The sequence below is a fragment of the Prunus persica genome, chromosome G6 (genome assembly GCF_000346465.2).
Source record: "Prunus persica cultivar Lovell chromosome G6, Prunus_persica_NCBIv2, whole genome shotgun sequence".
NCBI lineage: Eukaryota > Viridiplantae > Streptophyta > Magnoliopsida > Rosales > Rosaceae > Prunus > Prunus persica.
The window spans coordinates 3,786,541-3,814,348 of NC_034014.1; the positions used below are offsets into that span (position 1 = coordinate 3,786,541).

At 37.7% G+C, this 27,808-nt stretch overlaps 4 protein-coding genes across 4 annotated transcripts; all 4 read right to left on the reverse strand.

Annotated features, from left to right (window-relative positions):
- Window positions 38–3,549, reverse strand: LOC18774601 (pyruvate decarboxylase 1). The gene is made up of 6 exons (XM_007207066.2): window positions 2,919–3,549; window positions 1,815–1,978; window positions 1,028–1,678; window positions 823–940; window positions 534–722; window positions 38–303 (listed from the first exon to the last, which is right to left on the reverse strand). The coding sequence occupies exons 1-6, from the start codon at window positions 3,441–3,443 to the stop codon at window positions 133–135; spliced, it is 1,818 nt and encodes a 605-aa protein (XP_007207128.1). The 5' UTR covers window positions 3,444–3,549; the 3' UTR covers window positions 38–132.
- On the reverse strand, window positions 4,837–9,579 carry LOC18772652 (potassium transporter 1). The gene is made up of 9 exons (XM_007207650.2): window positions 9,352–9,579; window positions 8,286–8,529; window positions 7,739–7,984; window positions 7,145–7,195; window positions 6,797–7,057; window positions 6,652–6,704; window positions 6,417–6,531; window positions 6,069–6,323; window positions 4,837–5,989 (listed from the first exon to the last, which is right to left on the reverse strand). The coding sequence occupies exons 1-9, from the start codon at window positions 9,394–9,396 to the stop codon at window positions 5,037–5,039; spliced, it is 2,223 nt and encodes a 740-aa protein (XP_007207712.1). The 5' UTR covers window positions 9,397–9,579; the 3' UTR covers window positions 4,837–5,036.
- LOC18775277 (ran-binding protein 1 homolog c) lies at window positions 11,795–15,435 on the reverse strand. The gene is made up of 4 exons (XM_020566315.1): window positions 15,021–15,435; window positions 14,739–14,890; window positions 14,486–14,611; window positions 11,795–12,421 (listed from the first exon to the last, which is right to left on the reverse strand). Exons 1-4 carry the CDS (start codon window positions 15,170–15,172, stop codon window positions 12,156–12,158), a joined length of 696 nt encoding a protein of 231 aa, XP_020421904.1. The 5' UTR covers window positions 15,173–15,435; the 3' UTR covers window positions 11,795–12,155.
- Window positions 16,420–27,593, reverse strand: LOC18775133 (clathrin heavy chain 1). Its single transcript, XM_007208334.2, has 30 exons — window positions 27,296–27,593; window positions 26,831–27,035; window positions 26,453–26,541; window positions 26,246–26,324; window positions 25,985–26,112; window positions 25,281–25,379; window positions 25,070–25,178; window positions 24,889–24,968; window positions 24,566–24,793; window positions 24,416–24,481; window positions 23,666–23,782; window positions 23,311–23,508; window positions 23,036–23,152; window positions 22,778–22,837; window positions 22,555–22,641; window positions 22,228–22,311; window positions 21,977–22,111; window positions 21,828–21,890; window positions 21,652–21,756; window positions 21,470–21,582; window positions 21,099–21,351; window positions 20,816–20,952; window positions 20,457–20,735; window positions 19,362–20,364; window positions 18,655–19,140; window positions 18,372–18,542; window positions 18,102–18,287; window positions 17,780–17,902; window positions 17,527–17,637; window positions 16,420–17,108 (listed from the first exon to the last, which is right to left on the reverse strand). The coding sequence occupies exons 1-30, from the start codon at window positions 27,338–27,340 to the stop codon at window positions 16,965–16,967; spliced, it is 5,100 nt and encodes a 1,699-aa protein (XP_007208396.1). The 5' UTR covers window positions 27,341–27,593; the 3' UTR covers window positions 16,420–16,964.

Below are 27,808 nucleotides of genomic sequence, written 5' to 3' on the forward strand. Positions count from 1 at the left end.
TCATACATAGTCAAAATTAAAAAATTGGGTTCTTTCACAAGTAGAAACAGAAACAGAGGAAATAGAAAACTACTAAGACATAATTTCGCTCTTATTGTAATTTTTGTTTTAAATCATCCCCAAGGATGGTTTTTATTGAGGATTTGGTAGACGGCTATTGGCAGAAGAGACCCTGGACCCCCATTCAAGCAGCTCTTTGCTTGTGTCATCCTTGTGAACAATCACTTCTATGAAGCACAGGCAGTCTTTCTTCTCCCCTGTTGCTGTTGCAATGGCTTCTGTTAGCTCCTCTTCAGTACGAACCTGAGACAAAAATAAACAGAAATGTAATCATGATTTAACATCTCCAATTCAGTATTAGTCTAATAAAGCTATGACAACGTTATTCACACTTCCAATTTGTCATCATGCATTCTATTCCCGAGTGTGTTAAAAACAATTAAATATTGTTTTTAGAGTGTAAAATGACAATAGGAATAGCAGCTGCCTAAAGCATATGCGCCTATTCTATAGAATATTTTTGTATCACCAACCTTGGTTGTCCAGCAGTTTCCTTCACCATTGTGGATTGCATCCACCAAACCCGTGTAGTTCCAGTTTTTGATCACATTGTAGGGCCCATCATGGATTTCAACTTCTATGGTGTATCCACCATTGTTGATAAGGAAAATGATGCTCTTTTGTTCACATCGAATCATGGTTGACACATCTTGCGCAGTCACCTGTCACCCAAAATGTCATATATATACAAGCGTTTAGATCAATTCAACAACATTTCTATGAAATCTAAAGTTTGATTAACAATGGTTGAAACGTTCTAACCTGGAAGCTCCCATCACCAATGCAAGCAATGACACGCTTGCTTGGTACCGATTGTGCATACCCAAGAGTTGCACCAACAGACCAACCAATGGAACCATATTGCATCTGGAATTCATACCTGCAACACCAACTTTTTCTCTCTAATGATATTGTCACAATAAAAAGCCTCAAAATGAAATTGATAGGTTCTTTGTTGCATGCTCACCCACATCCTTCTGGCAATTTTAGTTTCTGGCAGTTAAACCAAGAATCTCCAGTCTCAGCAATAACAGCAGTATCAGCTGAAAGAAGCTTCTGAATGTGCTGGAACATAATGTTGACTCTCAAAGGCTCATTAGGTTGACATTTGACAGGCTGGCCCTCTGGGACGAAGATTCTGTGGTAGTTTTCATAAGCAGTTGTGTTTTTGTTGACCCTTTTTGCAAGTGCTTGTAAAAAGTCCTTCATTAGAACACAGCCAAAAGAAGGGCCATTGCCCATGACCACACGATCGGGCTGCACAATGATTGCCTTCTCCTTTTTGAGAAGGAGAGAGTACCCAACAGAGCTGTAGTCATTGAAGATTGGACCAGCAAACAAGTATGCATCAGCAGACTCCACAATCTCACCACAGTAGGCAGTGCCCACAGCTCCCCAGTATGTCCCCATGTAGTGAGGGTGGGTTTCTGGGAAATGCCCTTTGGCTGATGGCATCACAGAAACTGCATAGCCACTGGCATCTGCAAACTCAACAAAGGCTTCATGGGCCTTTGCCACTCGGAGTTTCGGTCCGCCCACCATCACTGGCTTCACCGCCTTGTTTAAGAAGGCTGCTGCAGCCTCCACAGCAACTTCTAGCCCCATCTTGTTAGTCATTCTGTATCAAGAAATCATCGAATTAACATAAACAAACATCTCAAACTCAAGAAGCCCTGCTGAGGAAATATTATGTTGGCAGACTGTCAACCTGCCATCTCACAGAAGAAACCATCAAGGATTAACAAAGAAGTTACCTAGGTGAGATAGCAAATTTGATGGGCTCTCTGCTAAAAGTTGGATGTGGAATGCCAGGCATGTTGCAACTAATGCTAATATAGACTGGCTTGCTTTCTTTGAGAGCAGTAGAAATGGCTGTATCAATTTGTTCATGTGCATCTTCCAAGTTATTCACCACAGCCTGACATAGCAAATCACACAAACCAGATCAATCACTTGGGTGTATATATTGGCCAAGAATGAAAATATTGGCGATATCGATATTATCGGGCCTTCAATTTAGGGATATTTCGGGGATATATTGATGTCATTTTAGGTATCAGCGATACAAAAAACATAGATAATAGCTTACAAACACGGAATTTTGAAGTGAAACTTTTATAGATATTAAGCACATTATCAATGAATGTATTGAACTAATAAAATTCAGAATATACAAAGTATAAGATATGCATATGATGAAATGTACGTATATATATAATGCGTGATGAAAATCTTGAAAATAAATACAGTTAGACTTAACACAACAAAGACAACATTATTCAAACATAACCCAACCCAACCCATTAATATATAACCGAACATTATATTACAAGAATCAGACTTAATGATAAAGGAAATGAAAGATAGAAGATTAGGTGAAAAATAAAATCAAACACACAAGAAACCGATCAACCAGAGAGAGGAGGGGAATAGTCAAAGATAGCCGAAATGACTGAGAAGAGAATAAAGGAGAAGCTACTAAGTATTAGAGCTTGGTTTTTGACATTGATTCAGTGGCTGGGACCTATGATTACTTTCAAAACTGAAGACAAATTTCTGAGTTATTTATCTGGTATTGGGAAATATCGGTAAATATCGACGATATCGGGGGTTATCAGGATATATCGCCAAGAAGGATATATCGGCCGATATTTTCATCCTTGATATTGGCAAAAGAACCCAAATCCCAATTTGCCCAAACAAACACTACATATTATATGAACACAAATCCAAATTTCAACAAAACAAAAAAAAGAAAACTTACTGTCCTTAAGACAAAACATACCATATCATCAGATTGAATCTTCCATTCCATATATTCAAGAAATCAAAGGTGTAAAATAAAGAGTTGGGCTTACTTGAAAGCAGGTGACGGTCTGGAAGCAACGGAGTTCTTGACTAAAATCGGCCAAACCAATGGTGTGGTGAAGAATTCTGTTGGTGCCATAATCATTTGTGTTAGGCCCTCCAACAATACAAATGACAGGAAGGTTCTCACTGTAAGCTCCAGCAATGGCATTGAGAACACTAAGCCCACCCACTGTGAAAGTGACAACACAAGCCCCAACCCCACGAGCCCTGGCATAGCCATCGGCAGCATACCCAGCATTGAGCTCATTGCAGCAGCCAATGTTCGTGAGCCCTGGCTCAGCAATGAGATGGTCAAGAAGGGTAAGGTTAAAATCACCGGGCACAGAGAACACATCTTGAACACCAATCTCCACGAGGCGGCGGGCCAGGTGGCGGCCTAGAGTGGCGTCGGAGGAGGCAATGGTGGAAGGAGGGTGAGAGTCATGGACTGAAGCTGTGCCGTTTTGGGGAGGACAGACAACATTGTTGTTGCTGGGTTTGCATGAGTCCAGTGAGCCAATGCTGGTGGCCATGGTTATAAAACAGAGAGCTTTGTAAGTGAAATGGAGAGAAAACAAGATTGGGGTTTTGTTTTTCTAGTGGATCTAGACAACAAAATCAGAGAAAAGATTGGATCTTTGAGAGAATGTTGGGAGGAGGAGAGAGAGTTGGAGGGATTTATATAGGGATGGTTGTAGACGTGAAATAAGGTGGTGTGGTTTCTTGGGGAAGAGGACAAGACTCTTTCGCGTTATGTATGGTAATTGAGTGAGTGCTAAGTATAGGAGAAGGACAGCTACACCAGTGTCCTGTTACAATATTTTTTTTGAATTTCTGTCCTATTATTTTTTGGTATTAACGTTCGTTTTTAGCATTGTGAAAATAAATCATTGTTTTACATATATATATGGTAATATTCTCTTATTGGCTATCGGACATAAATACGTAATGGGACTGTCAATCTAAATTGTACATCTAAATAAGATTCATATTCTGTCGCTCATTGCCAAATCGAGTTATTTCTCGGGTCTCAGCTGTTCTTGTATAATATATTAGAGAATAAATGGTGAAATTTGATTATGATATGTGTGTAGAATCTTCAAGAATATCACAATTAATTGTAATTACGGGTACATATTTAGGTAATACCTTGGTACCCAATTCATTTCCTTATATTTTTTCTTGACGAATACCCAAGTCATTTCCTAAAGAAAATGGAATTTTCTTCCTTAGATCTTTGCAATATCTGAAAACATATTTCCATTAAAATAAAATAAAATAAATTAACATTAGTTAGAATTCGTGACAAAACATTTCAATCAAAGCTAATGTCATATGATAAATAAGAAAACATGTTTACCTAGGGTTCAAATCAGTGGTAGGAATGTGCTTAAATTCCTATGGACTGTCAAAATCACACAAATATTGTTTCCATGGGAGTCTAAGGGGACCTAAGGCTTCCTTTCTACGGCACTATAGAGGTTCCCTCCTTTTGAGTTTTTAGGGAAAGAGAGAGGGAGTTAGACCAATTGGTTAAGCCAGTGTGTCAGTCCTCTTGCAATAACGCTTTGTCGTGGAGAGAGAGTGAGAGGAGAAAAGGTGGTGCCAGTTGATCAGTTCCATGCAGGGAAAGTACAGAAAAGATTTTGCCATAGATAGAGACCACTGATTTCTAAACCGTAAGCTGTGCCACCAGTTTTGTACATTTGACAGTTCTTATTCTTGTCAACAGAAATGAGCTTTTTGCTGCTCTTAAAAGGCTCATATTGTGTGTCTTCATTCAAACGAGAAGTAAATAACATAGATATATGAGGCTACAATTGCATTATATCATAAACAACGTAGATTTTCTTTTCTCCAGAGTGGAAAACATTTTGGCATGGCTTCTCTGTAACTGAGTATTAAAAGAATCAAGACTTCAAGATGGAGAATCAGAATATGCAAAACTTTGTTAGTTAGTTCGACTATTTTGTTTATATTAGCTCTAAGATACAACCATTAACAATGGCTTACTTTCTCTGATACGTAGTGTAACATATAAACCTGAAATATCTGCAAGTTTCGAACAAAGCACGAAACGTACTTGATCTTCCGATGGATAGTACCATATGCCTTCATCCTAGAAGTTAGACATAGTAAATCATACCGACTTCAAGCAAAGAGGTATGAGGCACGTTCAAAACAACATCAGGCTCCCTACAGTTCTTTCTCAGAAAAGCATAAACAATATCTATAGCAACTTTCTTGAAAAAGGATGATGATTTCTTTGCCTTTGCATGTGAATGTCCAAGAATATAAGTGACACCAGATTCTTTGGCTTCTAATATCCGCAGGGACTCATCTTTAGAAAGAGAAGTTTCCATGTTTTCTTCATCATTCGAGTCAACTAAAGTGTGATCTGGAGCATGACGGGCTTCAGCATCTGCAAACTCTCTAGAGCATCCAGTTACTGGTTCCAAAGGACATTCTTCCTCTGTTTCTACAAACTGCAGTATACTAGACACCAATATATTCTCAAAATTACAGGTTTCCTGTTGAAGATCCTTGTAACCATACCTCACAATGCACCGGAACATGCCACACTCCTTCGGGCCTACCCTACTAATGAGCAACCTTTCCTTTCCACTAATGTGGGGTACTTGAACAGATTTGACAGAGACGAATATTAGGACCTTATGGAATGCAGGTAGATTAGTTACAAAGTGTCCGAAAACTGGTGGTATCCCGGTCACCAAATTAGTGTAAACAAGTCCAATTCCAGGGACCCGAACCATGCCAAGGCTAGGCCCTAAGCACACTATTCTATTAATTGAGACCTTGTTTTCAACATCAAATTGGTGTTTCATCATTGTTCCATAGTTCCATATGTACGTCACACCCATAAAGATCAGAGACAGCACAACCGGGATCCATCCACCTTCTGGGATCTTGCTGATGGATGCTGCAATGTAAATCAGCTCAATTGATCCAAACAGCATTAAAAATGCTACTGCATTTAGTATCCTTTTCTTCCAGACAATTATCATTACCAGAGCCATTAAGCAAGTTGTCACAAACATTACAGCGGTGACTGCCAGCCCTACCAAATCCAACAACATGATCAGAGTTCATTCATGAAAATAGTAAGTATACCATAGAAATAATGCTCAGATTTATACCATATGCATGACCCATCATGTTTGTGTCCCTCAATCCAATTGTCACAGCTAAACAAAGGCACATTAACATCCAATTGACCTCTGGAATGTATATTTGCCCATATATTTTACTTGAGGTATGAACTATCTTCACGCGGGGAAAGCATTTCAGTGCACAGCACTGGCTTATAATGGAGAAGGTAGCTGAAATTACTGCCTGGCTTCCGACCACGGATGCAAAAGTGGCAATTATGAACACTGGCCAAAACACAGCTTCTGCAGTGGCCATATAACAATGGCATAAATACGGAAGATGACAACGAATAATATAAACTATTTGGGTACTATGATAAATAGATAACTTCTTACCTGGTATGGCTTTATAGAAACTTCTCTGAATGTCTTCATGATGCTTGGAAAGGAATGCAGCCTCACCCATGTATGAAATAACCAGAGAGGGATATACTAGTAATGTGAAGGCCATCTGGGATTCGATGACAAGTGTTTCAACATTAATATTCAAATAAGATAGAAATAATTTATAGATGCCATTTCAATCATTCAAGGCATCAGAATCTGTAAGTACAACTGACTGAAAAGTTACCTTTATTGAAAGCGAAGAGAAGTGGCCCAAATTAGCAAACATCGCCTCTACACCTGAGATAATATTCCGGAGGAAACTAGTTTCCAGTAGCTCTGTTTAGCAGCAAGTAAACCACAATTACTGCATCAGGAGTTCAAAGAGATACCTGTGATTGAAAGAACAACTCCTGCTAACGAAACCCATCCTTCAACGCCTGTGCTTCTAAGGAACTTCAACATGTAAACTGGAGAAAGTGCGTGAAATATACGTCGATTCCAATGAAATATGTTGTATATTCCAATGCCACTAATACACAGAAGCCATGCTGTAACAATTGGAGCAAACATGAAAGCAACTCTGTGTGTTCCATGATGCTGAAGGGAGAAAAGCCCCACTAAGAGGACACATGAAATTATGACAACATAATCTGAGAGACAGAAAGAAAGAAACCAAACAGAAGTTTAGTGAATAGTGAAGCATGAATGTTTAAAAGGTTACATATTGGTATACTTACTGTCATGGAGTTCTGTGAACTTAAGCTTAATCCCTGAGACTGCTGAAAGAACTGAAAGGAGAAATACAGGAGAATCTCTATTATGTTATGGTCTCTTATTAACAGACAATTTGAGCACTAAAAGACTCTAATTAAATTCGATATGATAGCGAAAGACCACGAGATGCTTGTTGGGGTTTGGAAATAAATCATCATATAAATATATGTTATACATAGTCATTTTCCTCTTTCAAACACGTTCTGCCTAACAAATCTCCAAACTGTATATGCCATACTAGTGCAGCATAGTACTTATTTAGCTCTGTCACAATAGGCTACGTACATGTTTTAAATACAGGTAGCATTTAAAAATCAGATTCAACCAAATTCTTTTCATGGACACATATGTATAATGTGTATTTCTCTGTGTCTAACATGTCACAAAATTATCAGAATTTATACCTGTAATCTGAAGGATATGATGCTTATTCACAACCACATCAATATCTTGAGAAGTTAAGATGAGCTAGCCTAGAATTTGAAAATTTCAGGTAATGGAACTTGTACGGGTCAGAATATAAACATCACCACAGAGGATTTGATTACACTAGCCACCTGATATTGCAGGAGTGAGTACACCATCACCAATTGCCATACAGGTTCCAAATAGAACAAAAACCAGTAGCCCTTTGCGAAATCCTGGGTGCTTGTTGAAGAATAATTTCAGAGCTGAACTCTGCCATGTATCTGTGGTTCCTTCTGTCACATACTCAGACAATTTCTCATCTGTGATTTCTTGATTGGGTAGAATGCTTAATCTTGCATGACGGCAGAGAAGGGAGTACAAGGCAAAGGTACCTCCTGCACCATATGCACAACATTGGTATTGAGAAACTGTCTTTCTATCATATCCAAATCTATAGTCAATACCTTAAAAGCTTATTGCAAAGGTCTATTGCAAAACTAGATGAGATAACGATCAAACAAAAAATTACAAGAAGCTTGAGCTGAACATTTTTTCTTTTTTTCAGTGTTGAAACGGGTGTTGTATATATGCAAAGCAGAAACCAACCATTAGACAGTGATGGGAAGCTTGAGTGATTAGATGAATCCGGTTATTTAGCAATCAGATAGTACTCAAATGAAATCAACAAAACTGTACCTTCACCATTGTCATCAGCCAACATCACAATGAAAACATATTTGCAGAGAGCAATGAGAGTAAACGTCCAGAAAATAAAGGAAAGCACGCCAAAAATCTCTTCATCATCCTCTTGAAGGCTCAACTTTCCAGAGAAGGTCGTCTTGTAAACATAGAGAGGGGATGTACTGAGGTCACCATAAACCACTCCCAGACTTTGATAAGCCAGTGTGAGCACAGTTGTATAGGATACCTTCTGCATACTCTGATTCAAGACAACAAACTTTAAACATATGTGGACAAGTTCAATAAATCAATGGTTTAGAAAGATCTAAGCAGGTTTGTCAGTACTCAAAGCTAATAAAAGTTCATGAACCCATAGTTCAGCAGCTGCATTGAAGAATAAATTTACTTTATTGAGATTTTATGCTCTGTTCTCAATCTTTATTTATCTGGCTGCTTAAATTCTAAGGTAAATCCTATCATTCAATCTACTTTTCCTAGAGACAAAAAGGAGACGCCTTTCGAAGCAAAGAAAATATAAAGTCTGTTGACAAAACTATAAAAGATGCACACTTTGTGCAAATGCTTGAAATGAAAAATAGATGCCTCTAAATCCCTGTGTTAGTGAAGCAAAACCAACCAACATGTACTTCTTCGGTAATGATTACTGCTTTAGTTATCCTTTCAGAGCCCATTTTTGTTAAAATGGATCCAATTTACCCAGAAACCAGAAATAACAATTTTAAAAACAGGAACCCCTGCTCTCTCTCTCTCTCTCTCTCTCTCTCAAATGTCCCTGTTCCATAGGAGCTGCATGCTCCAGATGTCATTTCATATATGCATAAAATCGTTCAAAACCTCACTAAATTTAAAGAGAAGCATTTCACTAAAACCTCTTTGTCCAAGAAACCTTGCAAAATGCATGACATTCATAAGGCTATTAAGCACACAAGAAGTGCAAAAATATTAATAATAACATAGCAATGACATCATAAAACCAAGCAACTAATAATATTGAGAAAAATGTTAACACTGTCATGCAATAATGCAAAGTGCTTAATTATGAGGTGAGAAAGAAGAATACCCGTGGAGATATTCCCTGCTCCATTAATTCTTCAGACGGATTCATGGTAGAGAGAGAGAGAGAGAGAGAGAGAGAGAGAGAGAGAGAGATGGACAGAGTAAAACAAGTGACTGAAGGGGAAGAAAGGCTGAGAACAAGTTTATATAACGAGAGAGAGTAGAGAATGTAGTAAGTGAGAAGGCAAGTGTTGTGTTGTTCTTCCAAACTCAGGTTGCAAAAGGCATTCAATGCTCTTTTTACCTCTCTTTCAGATTTTTGTAATTTTCAATCCTCCAACTTTATATTGTACTTATCCCCTTCCCCTCTATTTTAATCTTAACATCATTATACTATTACATAAATATAAACCCAGAACCCAAAACAAAGAAAAACTCAATAAAATAAGCTAATCAGGATTACATATTTAAATATCAGTTTTATTAACAATTATGTGAAAGTAGGTTGATTGTGGTCAAAGGTATAAACACTTGATTTGACTGACAAATGGGCAAATGGGCATCACTTTCAGAGTGTCATTGTGTGTAGAGATTAAGATTAGGTGGAAAGTCGATTTTCCTAATTTAAATTTTGTTAGTCCATGAAAAGGATGTGAGTTCAGGCAAATTTAAAAGGATTTTCCTTATTTAAATTTTGTTAGTCACAGTGTCACCATCACCCTCCTGTATCTAAGTTTGACTGATCAAATTAAGCTGGATGCTAGCAGAATTAGGTTACGAAATTGGGCATTTTACCACTCCTCAATGATACCTACTGCCTTCTAACATATTAAAATCTCATGCAAAAAGTATTCAGAGTTTTCTTCTTTGTTCAACCTATTAGAATGAGAGCAGCAGGCACCCCTTCATTTGTGGCATATTTTTGCGCCTAACATGTGGGCAATTCATATTAAGTAACTTAGTTTTGACACCATATTAGAATGCGAGCAACAATCCAAACAGAAATCATTTGAGAGGGGGTGGAAAAGCCCAAAGCTTTTTAAATCACTGTTGCAAAACTTTCATCCTTTGAGGTAAGGTGGATACTCTCAACACAACCAAGCCACAAGTACATGGTTTCATACTTGGTATTTGATGCAACGAGCCAATTGGGAAGTTATATTCATTATTGATGTACATTATCTACCAATAGCATAAGATGCCAAGACATGATGTTACTTATCAGAATAGACTGAAAGAGATTTGATGCGAACCATCTCTCTCTCTCTCTCTCTCTCTCCAACATCACAAGTAAAATCCAATATTAGGAAGATGATCAACTCTTCAAGCACAGCCAAAGGTTACATTAGCGGACAAAATGAATTAACATAATTATCCTTAGAGCAGCAAATCATAAATTTGAACTATAACTAAGATATGTCCACCATAACAACCAAATCCTACGACTTGGATCATATTCTTCCCATAATATAAAGGCCAAAACAAAATGGGTGCCAGCCGTACAACATCACATTGCATTATGGGCAGAAATGGTTGTTTATGGTTTTGGACTAAATATGAATGAATGAATGAATGACTAAGAAGAAGTAAGATTATCTATCTAGTCATAGTCTGCATGCCTATCTTGTTTCTTTCTCATAGCCTTATTGGATTCCGGACCAAACCGTACGTCCTCTTATTGATTTTCCAGTACATACATTGCATGGGATCGAAGAGGGAAAAATATTAGAATTCTAAAAACAAGAGAAAAAAAACACAGAGAAAGCTACAAGCATATGTTAGGTATGCTCTCTACGTCAAGTATTTATAGCTCTCTTAATTCTGTCTGTCCATCCCCCCTCCCCAACCCAATTTGATTGATTCAATTATGCACGTACACCCCTTTGGAGATTGGTTGGTCACTTGACTTGGTTTGAAAGGAGACCCACATACGAGAAAAAGTTGATCTACCATCTTACAAGAAAGTGAGCCATTTGCTCCCCCACATTTGTGCTTCAATGGATTCTTGGGACACCCATCTTTCACTATCAGCCCCACAACCTTTTCCTTTCCCACGTGCACCAATCTTGATAATCCGGTTTCGTTTCCGATTTTCCATTTCCGTTTGCAAAGGGTTGGACCACCCTACCACTCGTTAAGGAGAGACTTTTATTTCGATTTCTCAGTTTGCAAAGGGTTAGACAACATTTCATCCTACCAGAGAAATCACATGCACCCGTTCTCACCCCTAGAGAAGAGAGGAGTGAGAAGGGATATGCACCCACTGCGGCCAAAGCCGCTTTTAAATAAGCACTTCTAGCATCATTTGGATAAGCGCTCAGCCATTAAAAGACCTGGGTTTTTTGTTAAAAAAAAAAAAGAAAAAAAGAATGCCAACATGCATATAATAAAAGCACTTTCAGCAAAAGCTCACTTCCAAACAGGCCTGTAGTTATGGAAGTTTACTTGAGCAAAGGGGCAACCTAATGGGCCCGAGGATAGGTTGTGATTAGTTAACAGAGGCTAGATTGAACATGGCACAATTCGATACCAGGTAAACAATTTCCTTCACAACCATGTTGGCTTCCAAAACAGAACATATGTGACCCAAAATAGCATGGGAAATTCGAGACCCTAAAACAAATCAAGAAATTATATCCAAACAAAAGGTCCTCTGTTTTTATAACAAGTAATTTTCACTGACCTGTAACTTACTCCCAAGTAATCAAATAGGGTGGGAAACTCTGGTGACAACAAACCAAACTCATAACAAAACACAATCCTCAACCTTCAAACATGACCCAAAAGTCTGACCAAATTTTGACGACCAACACGACACCAATTGGACGCAAGAACAGACCCACAGCAAAAACCCCCAACTTTCACTCTTTATGTGTCTTTCTTCTCCTCCTCAGCTGCAGCTGGTACCTTCCCCTCTGCTTTCTCCTCTACTTTCTCCTCAGCAGGTGCATCTTCTTTTACGGTACCACTCTTAGTGGCAGCAGGTGCCTCTTCCTCAGCTTTCTCCTTGGTCTTTCTCTCTTCAACACTCAAATTCTTGAGAAGCCCAGCAGCCTCTGTAGCATCTTCATTTTCTTCTTCTGTACTTAAGGATTCAGCAATTTCTTGAAACTTTTCCATGAACAATCTGTTATCTGATACAGCAAACAAACAACCAAACTTTAATAACCTACATAGAACATCAACCAAATGTTGAATGTGGCTCTTTGTGATGATGCGTTGATCTAGTAGCACCATGCTATAAACCAAACCATATCTGTCAACTATATTCTTCATACCCTGACTAAGAATTGTAAAGTAAGCAATGTACTTCAAAGTTCGTTTACACATTTAGCAGAGGATGAAACTGAATCGATAATGCTGTGTACAAAAGCACCAACGAAAATGCAGCATGGTTAAAAGACAAATTTAAATTAGAAAATTCAGAAGGTAGGCATCCCTCAAACTCTCCATCCCAGCTACCAGAATTTTTTTTGTTATAACATGATAAAATCTAGTGAACAGAAAATAATGATACAGCAAAATGACACATTCAAATCGATACAAATGCTCAACAAAGGAATTCATTTCCTTATTACTCTAGTTTTATTATATTCTTAAGAAAATAATAAAACCTCACGTGTTATAATTGAAATCAACACTCCACATGAAACAGACTAGCTAATTTATGATTTTCACTATATCTTGACAGTAACAATCTTGAAAGGTAGCAGTGACATGCAAAGAGAAACTAAGACCTTGAAGTATCAACAAGTAATATCCTTGTATAAACTCTCAATTCAATTTGCAGAATGTATTATTTCATCCAACAATTTCCACAAAGCCTAACTCACCATGACCAAGTACAATTATGAGAGATGTATTAACTCAAACTAACCTATTATAATTTGGTCCAACACTGACTTCAGAAGCTATAAATGTCATCCCTCTTCAACAAGTAGGGCAACATAAGTACAAGGAAGCCAAAAGGTATAAATTCTTAGACCGGTTCAAGATGCAAGTATGGAATGGCAAGGAATTACACACTAGAGCCTAATGAATCCACAAAACATAAATAGAATCTATAAGTTTTGTTCTTAATTGATATGTAATTTTTTTTTTAAGGAAAAAAAAAAAGTATAACAGAATTGGACAAATTTACACAATATATGAAGAAACATAAGGGTAAAAAAGAACTTTAAATATATGATTAACCCATGCAAATTCAGTAAAAGACTCTTGCCTCACAGATGACAAGAAAAAAAAAACCAACATTCATGCAAAAGGGTTAAACCTCACACATTCGAAAGAAAGTGTCTTCAAAATTATAACACACACTAGAACCTAAACATCAACAACAACAACATTCTTTCAAATTAATATAATAATACAAATATGGGGTTATGATAGGTTGTGTTGAAGTAAAAGTTTAAATTTTATATTTATGTAATGCAGTAAATGATGTTGAGTAGGATGGGCATCAATAGTGCAGTTCTCTGCAGTCAACAACTGCATAATGCAAAAATCAGGTAGCTTATTCCAAAATATTCAAACTCAACCATAAATCCAGATGGAACATGGATCACATGATCCTTAAATCTAAGATGACTCTACTTATCAAACGGAGCCCAATTTTACAAACAAATGCCATAAAAATCAACAAAGACAAAGTGTATGCTCCAACCAAACAAAACAAAGTGTATGCATATAAATCAACAATCTGAGACATTTCAGAAGTTCTAGTGCTTCAACAAGAAAAATTCGATTCATGTTGCAAAAATTTTCATAGAAACTGGATAATCAGCTTAAGGTAGTTGGTATGGGCTCTATTAGTAAGTCCAGGATTGTATGCAATTTACAATCTAGAAAAAAGGTTGAAATGAAAAAGAGGTCCATTAGTTTTCTTGCTGATGAAATGCAATTAGATCTAATTCTTCAAGTACGATTGAAAATTTATTAACTCTTCATGGACAAACGTAATTAGAAGGATTTAAAAATGTATTAAATTAGGGTTTTTATAAGTACAAATAGCATGAGGTCGTCTCGTACAGTAATGTCCTAGTTTGTCCATGAAATCATAGCAACAGACTTGCATATTTACATAAAACAGATGTAATAGAAAGTACCAAGTGTACACTGTATATGACAGCATCTAACGGCAAGTTCATTGCAAGAATTGATTACGAAAAGATCAAGTGGATCAAATAAATTACACTCACTCTCAATTGAAGCGAATCTAATGCAGAAAAGCTCCTCCTTCAATTCCCCATCAGCAAAATCAGTTGCGTGCCAAACAGATGACTTCTCATTACCGGCATGCTCCTGAACTGTCATCTTCGGTAGAACTGCAAGGAACAATAGCACAAAGCACACAAAAAAAGTTCAAAATTCAAAACACTAAACCCAAACAATCATAACAATAAATAAATAGTGTACGTTTATTTAGTATTTCGGACTATGATAGAGACTAACCGAGGTGATTGGCGCAGATCTTTAGGGTTTTGGACTGTCGCATAACAAGGCGGACCTTGCCAGTCTTATTGTGCTTAAGAAGCTTGACAGTACCAGCACCTCGCTCTTTCCATTGGTTACCGTCTTTATCAAATCGGTATAGCTTCGCTTTCCTAAGAACAAACCAGAAAACACACAAACAGAGAGAGTGAGTTCGCAAATCAAACAAAACCCTAGGTTTTTGCAGATCACAGAAAAACCCTAGCATTCGATGAAAAAAGAATCGGAGCAAGAGAAACGTACAGATCGAGGATGGCGTCTTCGTCTTCCTCACCGGTGGTGACGGCGACCTCCTCGAGCCTGACGATCGGAGCGACCTGAGCTCCGGTGTCCTCGTCGTCGCCGGCTAGTGGGGCCTCCTCGTCTTCTCTGTGCTCGGCATCGGCGCTCGACATCTTTAGAGAGAGAGCAGAAGTGGAGTAGATAGTAGAGAGAGAAAGAGAGAGAGAGAGAGAGAGAGAGGGATATGAGAAATGAAAGAGAAAATTAGGGGACGAAGGGCTCTGGTCTATAAAAGTATCGAAGATTTCAGGGTTAGATGGTTTTTATAGTGGTTGTAGGAGTGAGTGATCTTAGCGTGAGCGTGAGCGTGAGGTTTACGCTCAAAAAGACGTGCGCGATTCAAAATGAGAGAACGCCAAGGCCCAAAGCCCTAAACCCGAGTCTTTTCTTCTTTCTTTTTTAATTGTTTTTTTTTCCTTATAAATTTTGGCTCATTTAGAATTAAGGCTTAGTTTGATATTGCTGTGCTTTAAAAAAAAATTAATTTTACTGTGCTGTAAAAATAAACAACTGTGAAGTGTAGCAACTAATCGAGAATAAACAGCTGTTAAATGGTTTTAGCAGATTAAAGGGTGATTTTTGCAGTTATATCATTGTGAATTAGTCGAGAATAAGTCTTATAGAAAAGAAAAAGAGTTGAGAAAGAATTTGATTAATCAAGTTAAAGGGAAAAAATAAAGAAATTATTGTATACGGGTGATTTTTTTTGACAGTGTGTGACTGATGCTAGAACTCTCAAATTCTTAGAAAAAGAAGATTGCAGAAGTCGTGTTGGCGTATGTGGAAAATGCACTTTTGTTGTTGTGGAAGCTGGTAGCTCCAATGATTAAGAATTCGTACCCTACACCCCAGGGTCCAAATAAAAAGGAACATTTTCGTTCCTATAGCTTAACTTATATTTTAGTTTGGTCTCTATATTAATGGTAACTTAATGTTCTGAAATTGTTTCTATTTGGTACCTATGCCGTGCATCTTAAATGTTGGTTGGTCATGTAGATTTCTGCTTGAAGTTGTTGAATTAACAATGTGATAATAAGATATGTCAATCTATTAGAAAAGAAAAAATTGATAAATGTGGGTTAAGCATGTTGGTAAGAGTTGCGTAATCACGCCCTTTTAATTACAGTAATTTAAATTGTCGCTTGTCATATGACAAAAATTGATCGACAATAAGACCCTTTCTGTTTTTGAAGGTACAGAAAAGCTTTCAACATAGCTCAACTGTTTTTGTAGTAAAATAGATTAAACAAAGATGAGCCAATGCTCACTTATTTTTCTTAGTTTAACTTCAATTTCTTAGTTTCGTTTTGAATTGGGGTTGAATTCTTGCAGCTAACAAGGAGGTAAAAAAAAAAAAAAGGAAGAGAATCAACTGCTTTTGAATTGCACTAGGGATAAGAATCTTCAATATTAAAAGGACAAAAATTTCTTGAGTATCGAGGACAACATGTTAGTACAAAAACTTCACCGCTGAAATGTTTCTTGACACTAACAAGACCAAGTTACGTCCAAAAAAGAACAAGAACAAATTCAAAAAATTACCTATACATGTAGCAGCAGCATGGCCACAACTACAGCCATGACCAAGTGCAAGCTCGGTTGCCATCCTAGGTCTCACAAAGATTACTAAACCAACACCTACTCAGCTCAGACTTGGCAACCAAGCAAAAACAATTGATACCTTGAATTTAAAATTTTTCTAAAACAGATGACCATAAACCTCCATACGAAGATGTTGTGGTGGCAAGAAAGTGGGAGAATACTTGGCTCAACCCTTCATTTCCAAAAACAGAAGTGAACTTTGAAATGGAATCAGATTCAGCATAACAGGAGAGTCCATGACATTCTAGCTTTCGCCCTGTGGAAGCTGTTAGAACACTCATAAAACCTCAAATGCCTCAAAGATCAGTAGGACGGGCCCATTTGCGGCATTCCAAAAGGTGGCATTGGAGGCATTCCCATACCACCCATTGGTGGCATTGGCGGAGCATAGCCTCCACCCATTCCTGGTGGTGCAGGCAAGGCAGGCAGCAATTGAGCATACATATTCTGCAGATCGTGCAAAAATATAAGTTATTTGTCTTTAATTTTCTGATGTTTAAGTCTACAAATGAATAGGTGTTAATAATAACAAAATCAAAAGTCTAATATTCCTTAAAAATTCAAGTTTAACGTGAGCTTTAAATTAAGACAACACTCTTATGCTTATGGTGGGTAGGTTCACTCCACGAGCATAAAGGAAAGAAACTATCTAAACACACTTATTTTATCTTGTTTTATTTGTGTGTGCATGTGTTTGTTTCCCGACCATCAAAGGCAAACTGGAAAGTAACCGATAATGTAAGAACTGCTGATTAAGATACATAGGAAAAAATTAAAACCAACAGTCTTGAAAAAAATTAAAACATTCTTGGAGAAATGTATAAGAAAGGCTCTCCATGACACAAAATAAAGCAAATAGCAATACCTGCTGAGCGACCAATTCCTTCTCCTCTTTCTCTTTGGCTTTCACCTCGTTTTGAGCTTCAATTTTGTCCTTAACAAGTTCATCCACCTTACCTGTGTACTCTCGAATAAACTGAGAGAGAGAGAGAGAGAGAGAGAGAGAGAGAGAGAGAGAGAGAGAGAGAGAGAGAAGGGCCGAGTAAGTGAGGAGCAATTAAAAGGTAACCAATGGATAAAGGGAAAAAGAAATAGGGAAAAAGAAATAAGAACATTACCTGCAGGAGGTATGGGAGGGCAAAATCAATTATATTGTTCATCCATGCAAGCTCAAGAGCAACATCTGGCCGGATTAAATCATAACAAACAAAGAGGCATGACGCAAAGCACTCTTTCTTTCCCTGCATATACATTACAGAAGATTACAAAACTGCATCTAGTAAAATGCTTTACAAAGAAAAAGAGATAGAAGCATGGAGTGAACTCCCTCCTTAACCTCATGGGCTGGGATGTGGAAAAGAATAAATGAGTGTGTACATTACTCCGTGATTTATTTGGTAAGCATGAGCTTTGTTTAACTAATGCATATAAAAAACAGACCTGCTCAATGAAATAGATAAGCAGTTCCTCAGAGAGCTCATGATCACCAGACTGTGAGCATGTCTCCATGCAATCTTTGTAGTGATTGTCTTTCTTTGACAATGCAATGGATTGCTTCCATCTTCCAGCTTTCTTATAAATGTATGCAGCAACACGTCTCATCTCAAGAAGCTCGTGTTTCTCAAGCTGCTCATTTGCATCAACAAAAAATAATAAGTACAAGTTTCAATCAAAGACATTCAATGGATGAGAAGATTCAATCTCACTCACCTTTTGAGCAAGACCTATCTGATCAAAGCTGTCGTGCAAATCTATTGATTCACGGAGTCTGTCATAGTCTTCCTCCTCTATGTATATTTCGTTTAGAGCTTCATTTACAGCAGTTACATTGCTGCTCTGAACTGCAACCATGTACGGCTTTACAAGACGGATGTGACCAGCCTGAAACCAAAACGATTGAAAATGTAGAATACAGAACTCTTTCCAAACCCTGCCAGAAGAAAAATGTGACAGCAGAGACCAAAATTAATGACTTTGTAATAGAGAACCGAACCTTTCTCATTATATCCACCACTCGGGTGTGGTCAACACGAAGTGCAATCACATTAAGAACATCATTGATAAGATCAGGATGTTCTTGTAAGTAGAAGTGCACAGCCCTGTAGTAGAGTTCAACACTCGCAACTTTGACTATCACATCCTTGAATTGCATGTGGTCCCATGCTTCCGGGGAGTGATTCATTATGGTGGTTGCAGCATTGTCGAACTCATCATATTGGATATATAAATACGTTAATTCTTTCCAGTGCTGTTGTTCATCACAAGCTCGTATTAGCTTGGGAATATTGAGACGGGTAGAAAACAGTTTAATGTGCTCCATAAGCTTCTCAGGACGGTATCTTGCATATAGAACTCCTAACTCTGTAAAAATGCCCATATGTGCACGTTCCAATCCCAGTCCACTCTCCATGAGACTAATGAGCTCATTAAAGCATCCCCTGTTCTGGTAATATTCACTGACCTCTTCCAAATCATCCACCTATCATAAAACATGCAGGATTAAGGAATCATCAAAAGTATAATTTGACCAATTAATTGTGTCCTATAACACAGACTAGAGCACCAATCTGCAGCACTTAGAAGCATCTAACAACAACTTATCGAAAGAATACCCACCTCCTGTTTTGCCAAACATCTTGATAAACAAAAAAAGATATAACGGGGAAGTAACATAAACAGTACAGTATACAAGAATGCTACCTGGATGATGATGTTGAGTCCACAAATCTGAGCTAGTCGGTACTCCTCAGCATCAACGCATGCGAAGCAAACAAACTTCCACGTCTTTGAGCTGTTAGCTTTTCGAGCAGCATCAACAGCACCTTGAAACTGATTTAGCTTCACAAGAGTGCATGCCAGCTTAGCCCAGTTAGAAATGAATGCAAATATGATTTTGGCCGCTTCATATAGGGCTTCATCAAACAAGCGATCCCCAACATTTTGGAGATTGGCAACATTTGGCATAAGAATGAACTCTTCAATTTCACCAAGCCGATCAATCTTAGCATATGCATAAATAAGTTCACTGTCGACCTTGGGCTCCTTGGTCTTCTGCCTAACCATCAGAAGGTACCTTACCAAGTCATGATATACATTTGCATCCTCAGCAGCACGTATGACATCCAAAAACTGAGTGGCATCATCTGCACGGATGAATGACTCAATTGCATCACTCACTAGTCCTTCTCGGAGTTGGGCCTTGGCCACCTGGCTCCAAACAGCATCTTCTTCAACTCGGAATGCAAACTCTACAGCTCGGTCAATGCTCTGAATGTTATCCAACAGGACATTCACAGCGTCAACATTCGCATTGAATTTCTTGAAGATTGCGAATGCTTCCTCAAACAATTGAGCTTCTACGGCCATTAATCCAACTGCAGGTCCATCAAAGTTGTCTAATCTGTTAATATAATCCATGACTCTGGATGGATCAGCCTTGATGGCAGTCAGAATCAACAGATTCTGCAGATTGAAGTTCCCACTAAAAGCAGAATTTTGGAGCACTATCTTTTCAAGAAGCTCAATCAACTCATGTGGAAGGTCTGCAGTCATAAATGCTTTGACAGTTGCTGAAACTTGCTCAGGGCTCTTGCTTTCTGGCAAGGCAGTAGATACAACTTGATCGATTAGCTGCCTTCTATATTCATTATCAGGATCAAGGACCTTAGCCCAGAGGTCATCATCCATTCTCTCCACAACATATCTGATATACATATATCAAGTAAATAGCATAAGAGAGCTGCATACTGAATCACGACCCAGTAACATCTTACTAGCAAACAGAAACACACAAACCTGGCCTGGAGTTTGAACAAGGAATTTTTATTTGTGACATTAATAAGTTCATCATCACATTGCCCTCTACGATATGCAACAACAGCAAGTGTGGGATCCCGTTTTTCGCAATATTTACCCACAACGCGTGAATCATAGTATGGGTTCGTTGTGAGAAAATGCTCCGGGTTGTTGCCGCTATCTATGATGATTTTACCCAGAGCATTGTGAACATGTACATCTTGGCTTCCCTCACTCACGAGATGCTCCAAGAATTGAGTGAGCAAGCGAAGACGATTCCTGAAAATAGAAATCAGCAGAATGATAAGAAACTAATGTGAAAGATGAAGGGCATACAGGGTCATGAAGAGATAATGCACCTCTTTTCGCATTCATCAACAAGGGGCTCAACTGGTAGAAGAGAACGAACTGAAAGAATAAGACCTTTGATGAAATCTTCAGGGCATTCATCATCCAATAGCTGCCCTACAACTAAAGGAGCATTTCCTGGATTGACCTATCAACCAAAATAAGATCTATAAAGATCAATGGTCTATTTGAACAATAACATTGACAAAGCGTACAAAATTTATCACAAAAAAATGGGAGAAAACCTGCAACTCGAAAGTACAAAACTGATATAGAGCCTCAAAATATATATACCTTTTGGACATAACCTTCAATGTAACGAAGCATATTGTTTGTATATAGGTAATGGGTGAGATCTGGAACAAACCCAAAACGATCACAGACATTAATCAAAGGACGTGCGTCTGGAAGCTTTGCTTCCATAAGAAAGTTCTTAGCCTTCTCAGGGTCATAAAAATTAGATTCCCGTGTCACACGCTCCACCTCCTTAATCTGTCCAGTTTTTGCAGCTGCTTCAATGTACTTGAAATGGATATCAGGATCCTCACTGTACACAAATGATGAATAAATGAAAGGGAAAAAAAAGAAAAACAAGTGCCCAACAGCACTCATGAGCAAATGAATCTCATCTTTTAACTTCTCTTCCATTGAAAAGAAACTGATACCTGGAGCTCAAGTATGAGCCTAAGAAAAAGTACAACCCCTCATAGGACTTGAACTGCTCGAATAATTTTATGCATTTATCTACACCCAGTTGTTCGGAATACTCTTTGGCGGTCTGCAAAAGAATAATCAGGTAAGCCTCAACTTTATAAACAATATAAAATGAACAAATAAAGTAGTTTACCTGCACAATAATCTGAAGATTTCCCCTAAGATTGACCAGTAGAAGATCTTTCATGCACTCAAGAGCCCATTCTTCGGAAAGAGTTCCAAAGAACTCAACGAGAGCCTGAAGTACACCTTCTAGTTAGAGATATACTACTTCACATAGGTTCAAGTTATAAAGGCATAAGTGCCAACCTGAGGGTCAATTGCATGTGTGTTCACGATGACACGTTTGATATCAGGCAACTCAGTGTAATGCTGCAGATTAGACATAATATTAGTCCAGGAAACCAATTATCATCTTTAAAAGGAATTTTGTCATCAGAATTCAAGAAGAATCATACCTGTAAGGCACGCAGATACAAACCAGCTTTTTCACAGAGTTGACCAATGCGTGGACGATCATAATGACTGAACATACCATTGGCCAATATAGCATCCGCAACATTTGGAAAAGTCACGAGATTGATTTCCAAAACCTAGACAAAATATATTATGGAGCAGATATGTGAAGAAAGAAATACACACTATATATGTAATTTTTTTTTAAAGAAAGAATAACAAGAAATCAGTGTTTGAGGGAAAACATACGAACCTTTGACTGAAGGTATCCATGCTCAGGTAGATTCGGCTTCAGCACATCCAACAAAAAGGCAGTTGCCTCACGGATCAAGTTCCTCTGATAAGAGAAAACACACAAAGATAAGAAGTCCCAAAATTCATATTCATCAGTTTAAAGCTACAAAGGGAATACGAAACATCTACGTAAGGAGACTCGAAAGCGTAAAACAAGGAGCAAAAATTGCTTAAAGGTAAAATTTCAAATCCCAAAAATCATTTAGCATACTTCAGAACAACAAAACAAGGAACATATTTTGACCACAAAAAAATTGTTGATACAACATAGATATTTAACTCAAACCTGAAGGAATAGATCAGTAATGGTATTGTAGTCAACAGGGCAGCCTCCTTCCATTTGAGCCATCATTAGAGCAAAATTAACAGCCCCCTGCCATCAAGATAATTGTAGTTGTTTCCAAATCAGGCAATTTAGCTCAACTTGTAAGACAAGCAAAGTTCATAGTTACAAAGCAATTGCAAACAGAAAAATGCCTCGAAAATGTATTCCAGATTAATGCATGTACCTGGGGATCTGACCGCAAAATTGTTTGCAGAAGGAACAAGTAATCGGGTGTATACCCAACCTGCGACAATTTTAAATGACAAATTCACTATAACAAAAATTATCCAGTATGAGTCATTGGCCATGTTATTGAAAATCATAATAACAAAACTGACACAATATTAGTTTTCAGAAGCTAATGATTGCTGTTCAAAATGATAGATTTGAACAAATGTATTTCAAAAAGATTTTAGTACAAAGAAAAACAAATTTATGTAACCTGCTTTGAGTATATCAAAATCTTGTCAAATTCCCTTCTCTCAGCAAATGCTGCAACAACTTTAGGAGTTGCCCGGGCTTTGATGTATATTTTCAAAGCAAGGTCGTTGTCCACTGTCTGCATTGGAAATATGTGTCATAATATCACAATGAATAAAAAAATAATAAAGCAGAAGAATACCCAAAATCACAATTGTTGAATAAAAGTTTAAATGATCTGTCTAACATGATTCTCTTATATATTTTTATTTTTGGTTTGCTAGGGTCATATCATACCTTCACAAGATCTCCAAGCTCTTCACTACATTCTAGCTTGTCCTCCGCCAGCCAATTCTCCAGAAGATTCTTTTTGTTCTGATTTACAACCAAACGTGATAATTCCAATGATTCATAAGCATTGAGTTTTCCTCTAGTTAACAAAGTTCCAAAGTACTGCAACAATGGTGGGGTTTGCCCAGCTTGCACAGGAACACTCTGCAACAAATGAACAATGTGAGTAAATTTGTTCGTGCTACAAAGATTACACGGTCCTATAAAAGAAATGAAATGTTCCCAAAGGTAATTTAAAGGGAAGCACAAGAACTATGAGGAATATATATGTATATGAACCAACATATGAATGCAACTATACCTGAAATTTAGCGACAGTATCAGGAGTACGGAGTATTCCCATTGGAGATTCTGCGGCAAGCTCTGCAGCCTCCTTATATTTTGTCTGAGAAAACAATTCTTGGAACCGCTGGACAACCTGAGTATGACAACCATAAAATGCAGTTTCAAGATATGACCAAAGTGCAAACAGCAAAACATTCTGTACTCATATTCTCATATGTTGTGAACACCTAGAAAGACTTGAATTATAAAATCCACCGCTGAACTTCCCAGGAAAAGATTGTTTCCAGAGGGAATAAAGGGATCCAGTTTCTACATATCGCTACATACTGATCTCCACTGCATAACGGGAAAAGACACACACAAGTACACAAAAAAACAAAAACAAAAGAAAAACAACCATATTAACCTTTGCACTCACCTCATACATGAGGGGGCTGTCAAGGAGACATTTAACACTCGTTGCACAGAAGAAAATAGATAATCATATATACTGTAGGTAATGCGTCACAATACTATCGTCGCATTAAATATTTATATGTGATAGTCTATTTATAATACTCTTGGAGGTTGAATTCCATTCTATTTAGGAAGACTGCAATTGAATGGATAGAGCTCCATTAAAACAGTCACCAATCTCTGCCCCCCACCCCCCCTTCTTTTTTCCTTCCCTGATATCATGTAAAGAAGGATTGCCAACAACTAAGATTAACGTGCCAATTCTCAGAAAGTTTCTAATAAATGAAAACAAATAAACTGAAATCATTACCAGGTCTTCAGCACCAGGAAGGTTTCCTCTTTTCGCAAGACTAACTGCAAGCCCCAAATTGTTTAACTGCAAAATCACCAAACAAAAATTTAAAATATAACATTTTCTTTTCTCCAGTTGCCAAAACTACAAAATGGCTCAAAAGCATACCTGGCCACTAACAAAAGGTACAATTGTTTGTTCATTGATGGTGGCAAGTAAGACCTGGCCTCGCCTATTGATTGCATAAAAACCCCCAATGGATGAAGCTTCAGCTGTCAAAAATATAGGATCTGGACTGATTCGATTTCTATAAACGGCAGTTGCTGTCTCTAGGTCATATACAAATAGAAGCCCAAGCTTTGTGATAACGTATATCAACCCATACTTTTCTGATATCTGAAATTTATTGAGAAAAAAAAAAAAGTAATGTACTTTGATTGATAGAGAAAATATATGGGATAAGTCAAAGCAATGAGAGACTATAGTAAGACCTGCATTGACACAGGAAAGTCATCAGCAAAGTCTGGAGGAAAGAATAGATCTGCTTGCTTCTTTGTATATGATGGTTTTCCTGATGACAATTCACAGTAAATCAGTTCCTGAAATTAATCCTGAAGCAGAAGAAGGCATGTAACAGATGCATAAGACTAAATAAGATTTAAAACAGCAGACCTGGCTGAGCACCAAGCTCAATTACATGCAGCTTTGATGTAACTTGTCCAGCATTAAAGGACTTTGAGGCAAAACAAATAAGAATTGAAGGATTCTCATTCCCTGGAACCTGCATATGGCATAAAAATTAATGAGGATTTAAAATAGTACAGCAGTAAATTGTATATCCTTTAGATTCAAGAGAAATTGAGTAAGGAATATAAAACCGCACTTTAAATGTGGCAAACGATGCAGAATGTGCTTCAAGAGCCTGACTACGTTTCTGTTCCACAGAGAAAAGCTGCATGTTTCCCTTGACCAGTTGTGGCCTCTACAGTCATTTTAGAAAAATCACTATGTTAATTGTTAAAGATGTCATCAAATCTGAAAAACCATCATGGATTTCAGTCCTTTCAAGATAGAAACAATTTTTCCATGACCTAAAGGTAAATAAATAATAAATGTGATTTTTAATAGACATATTCCTTGAACAAAATAAACACACATACACAACACGGATTTTTCATGAGTACAGGGTGGAAATAAGAATATTTAAGCCACCAAAAGAGAAGGAATACTCCAAGTACACTGTGCAGAAGCACAATGCAACCTTCTGGTGAACGAAAAAGGATAAAATGCTTAACCAAGCCCAGCTCCCATTAATTGAAAGCAGCACAACATTTTGGCCACTCTTCTAAATCTTTTAGCAACTTCATGACAAATTAAGAATGAAAAAAAAAAAAAAAAGCAATAATGTTCACGTGTCATATCCAATCATATTAACCATCATACAAACAAAAATTATATTCATAGAGATATGTACAATTATAGGGGTGTCACTCACGCACTGCCAAATTTTGGGAAATCCATGAACAGGATTACAGAAACAGAAACAGTACAAAGGAAAAAACAGCAAACACCAAGTTAACCACTCACCTCAGGTGAACCAGGAGCAATTCCTATTAAGACCAACCACTTTTCAGAAGGATCACAACGGTAGTTGATTATTTGATTATTTGCCAAATTAGCTGTCCGCTCAAAGACCTTCGTAGGCTCGGAATCACCTAGAAGTAAGATACATTTCAAACATGTGCACAATATAAGAATAAAACTGAAAACCTCAGATGGGGAAATGAGATAATGAGAAGAAAATAAAATAAATGAAATCAGATTCACGAATATGTAAAGACGCCTTACCTTCAATTAACCAATGATATACTGAGGTCTGTGTTACCAGGCCCAGCATCTTTGGAGTGATCCACTTCCAAAAGACAATCTAGAAAGAAGAAAAGAGAGTAGGATTACAACCAATTACCAAAAACAAACCTATAATACCATATTGTAAACGTTCATAACATCTGACATGCAACATTGGGAACGCCCTAAAATAGGGCAAGATGTCACCTGCTCGGGCATCTGATGTGATTTCATCTTTGCTTTCATTTCAATGTTAAATATTTGTAAATGGTCCTGAGTAGTTCCTTGAACTTGAGCTGCACATTGAATTCAGCCATCAATCAGTGAGGCAATAAACACAACAACAAATAACAAGACAAAAAAAAACAATAACTATGGCAGTCTATACTCCAGATTACAAAATTTCAACAATGTTTCACACATGCCAATGACCAATCATTTCTGTTAAAAAATGGAGCTGCATCCAATCTATCAACAGCAATGGCACAATTCCCATATATATTCACAGTGATAACTCAAGCTGGAATTTCAGTACTGCAGATTGGAATTGCATATTTTCCGTAATTTCAATAATTGAAATGTTACCTTTTAGAGCAAGAATTCTGGAATTGGGGTTCATCAAAGCCGAATCAGCCGTAATGGGCCGACGCAATGGCTGCATGGGCATGTTCATGTCGATGATAACGACGCTATTTTGCGGCGATGTTTCCCTAACACAAATATACTTGTCCGATTCCATAGTCACATGCGTAAACGTAATGAATTGGGGATTGATCCCAATACTAGGCAACTGCAAACCACACACATTCAAATCAACATCACCATTATCACACTCAATCATCAAACACATTGCTAAAAACCCAACAAAAAAACAAACACAAATACACAAATAAATGCATGATCATACGTAATTAGCAAATGGGTCACTGGGAAACAGAGTGAAAACGTAGTCTTTACAGGATCTGGGTGGATCCAGTGACGCATTGGATCAAATGACGAAAACCCAGAAATATTTAGATGAAATTAGGATCAAGATGAGGGTGGCATTACCGTTAGTGTCTCTTTCATGGTCATGGGGGCACTCGCAGCGGCCATGGTGCCTGGGTCGGGGCTTCTATAGGAGGGACCCGATAGGCGGAGAAGAATGTGGCACAGCAAAACCTTCTGATTTTGGATTGCAGAGAGAGAGAGAAGAGAAAGAGTCTGCAGATCTAAGTAGTATGGGAATGTAAATGCAGAAGAGGAGGAGGAGCGTGGTCTATTCGACGAGTTTGTTTGCAGTTTTTCTCGCGCAAAATTTGTGAATGGACTGCTGCGTGGGTTGTACGTTGAGAATGCGATGGGTAAGTGAAATGCACTTGTCAATTTACAATATCAGATTGCTTTGCGAGTAAGTTTTCAAGTTTTATTATTAAAGTGGAAACTATTTTCAATTTTATTCACTTTGATTTTTAAAAATGGTGAAAATGGGGGATACAAATGGTAAATTTTTAGGGGGCTTGCTGCAAACGTGTCACGTTGATTTGTTCCTCAAGTGCAAATATATGGATGAATACGTGACAA

What these genes read in the sequence shown, in the direction of transcription:
- LOC18774601 (XM_007207066.2), bottom strand. Translation starts at nt 3,443, where the DNA reads ATGGCCACCAGCATTGGCTCACTGGACTCATGCAAACCCAGCAACAAC. An exon ending in AAATTTGCTATCTCACCTAG is followed by an intron (nt 1,679 to 1,814) that starts GTAACTTCTTTG and finishes TTCTTGATACAG; the next exon opens with AATGACTAACAAGATGGGGC. An exon ending in TTGGTGATGGGAGCTTCCAG is followed by an intron (nt 723 to 822) that starts GTTAGAACGTTT and finishes TTTGGGTGACAG; the next exon opens with GTGACTGCGCAAGATGTGTC.
- LOC18772652 (XM_007207650.2), bottom strand. Translation starts at nt 9,396, where the DNA reads ATGAATCCGTCTGAAGAATTAATGGAGCAGGGAATATCTCCACGG. An exon ending in GTTCACAGAACTCCATGACA is followed by an intron (nt 7,058 to 7,144) that starts GTAAGTATACCA and finishes TCTGTCTCTCAG; the next exon opens with ATTATGTTGTCATAATTTCA. An exon ending in TCTCTTCGCTTTCAATAAAG is followed by an intron (nt 6,532 to 6,651) that starts GTAACTTTTCAG and finishes ATCGAATCCCAG; the next exon opens with ATGGCCTTCACATTACTAGT.
- LOC18775277 (XM_020566315.1), bottom strand. Translation starts at nt 15,172, where the DNA reads ATGTCGAGCGCCGATGCCGAGCACAGAGAAGACGAGGAGGCCCCACTA. An exon ending in GATCTGCGCCAATCACCTCG is followed by an intron (nt 14,612 to 14,738) that starts GTTAGTCTCTAT and finishes TGTTCCTTGCAG; the next exon opens with TTCTACCGAAGATGACAGTT. An exon ending in TAGATTCGCTTCAATTGAGA is followed by an intron (nt 12,422 to 14,485) that starts GTGAGTGTAATT and finishes TTGCTGTATCAG; the next exon opens with ATAACAGATTGTTCATGGAA.
- LOC18775133 (XM_007208334.2), bottom strand. Translation starts at nt 27,340, where the DNA reads ATGGCCGCTGCGAGTGCCCCCATGACCATGAAAGAGACACTAACG. An exon ending in AGCTTGGAGATCTTGTGAAG is followed by an intron (nt 23,153 to 23,310) that starts GTATGATATGAC and finishes TTTCCAATGCAG; the next exon opens with ACAGTGGACAACGACCTTGC. An exon ending in TTACTGATCTATTCCTTCAG is followed by an intron (nt 22,312 to 22,554) that starts GTTTGAGTTAAA and finishes TTCTCTTATCAG; the next exon opens with AGGAACTTGATCCGTGAGGC.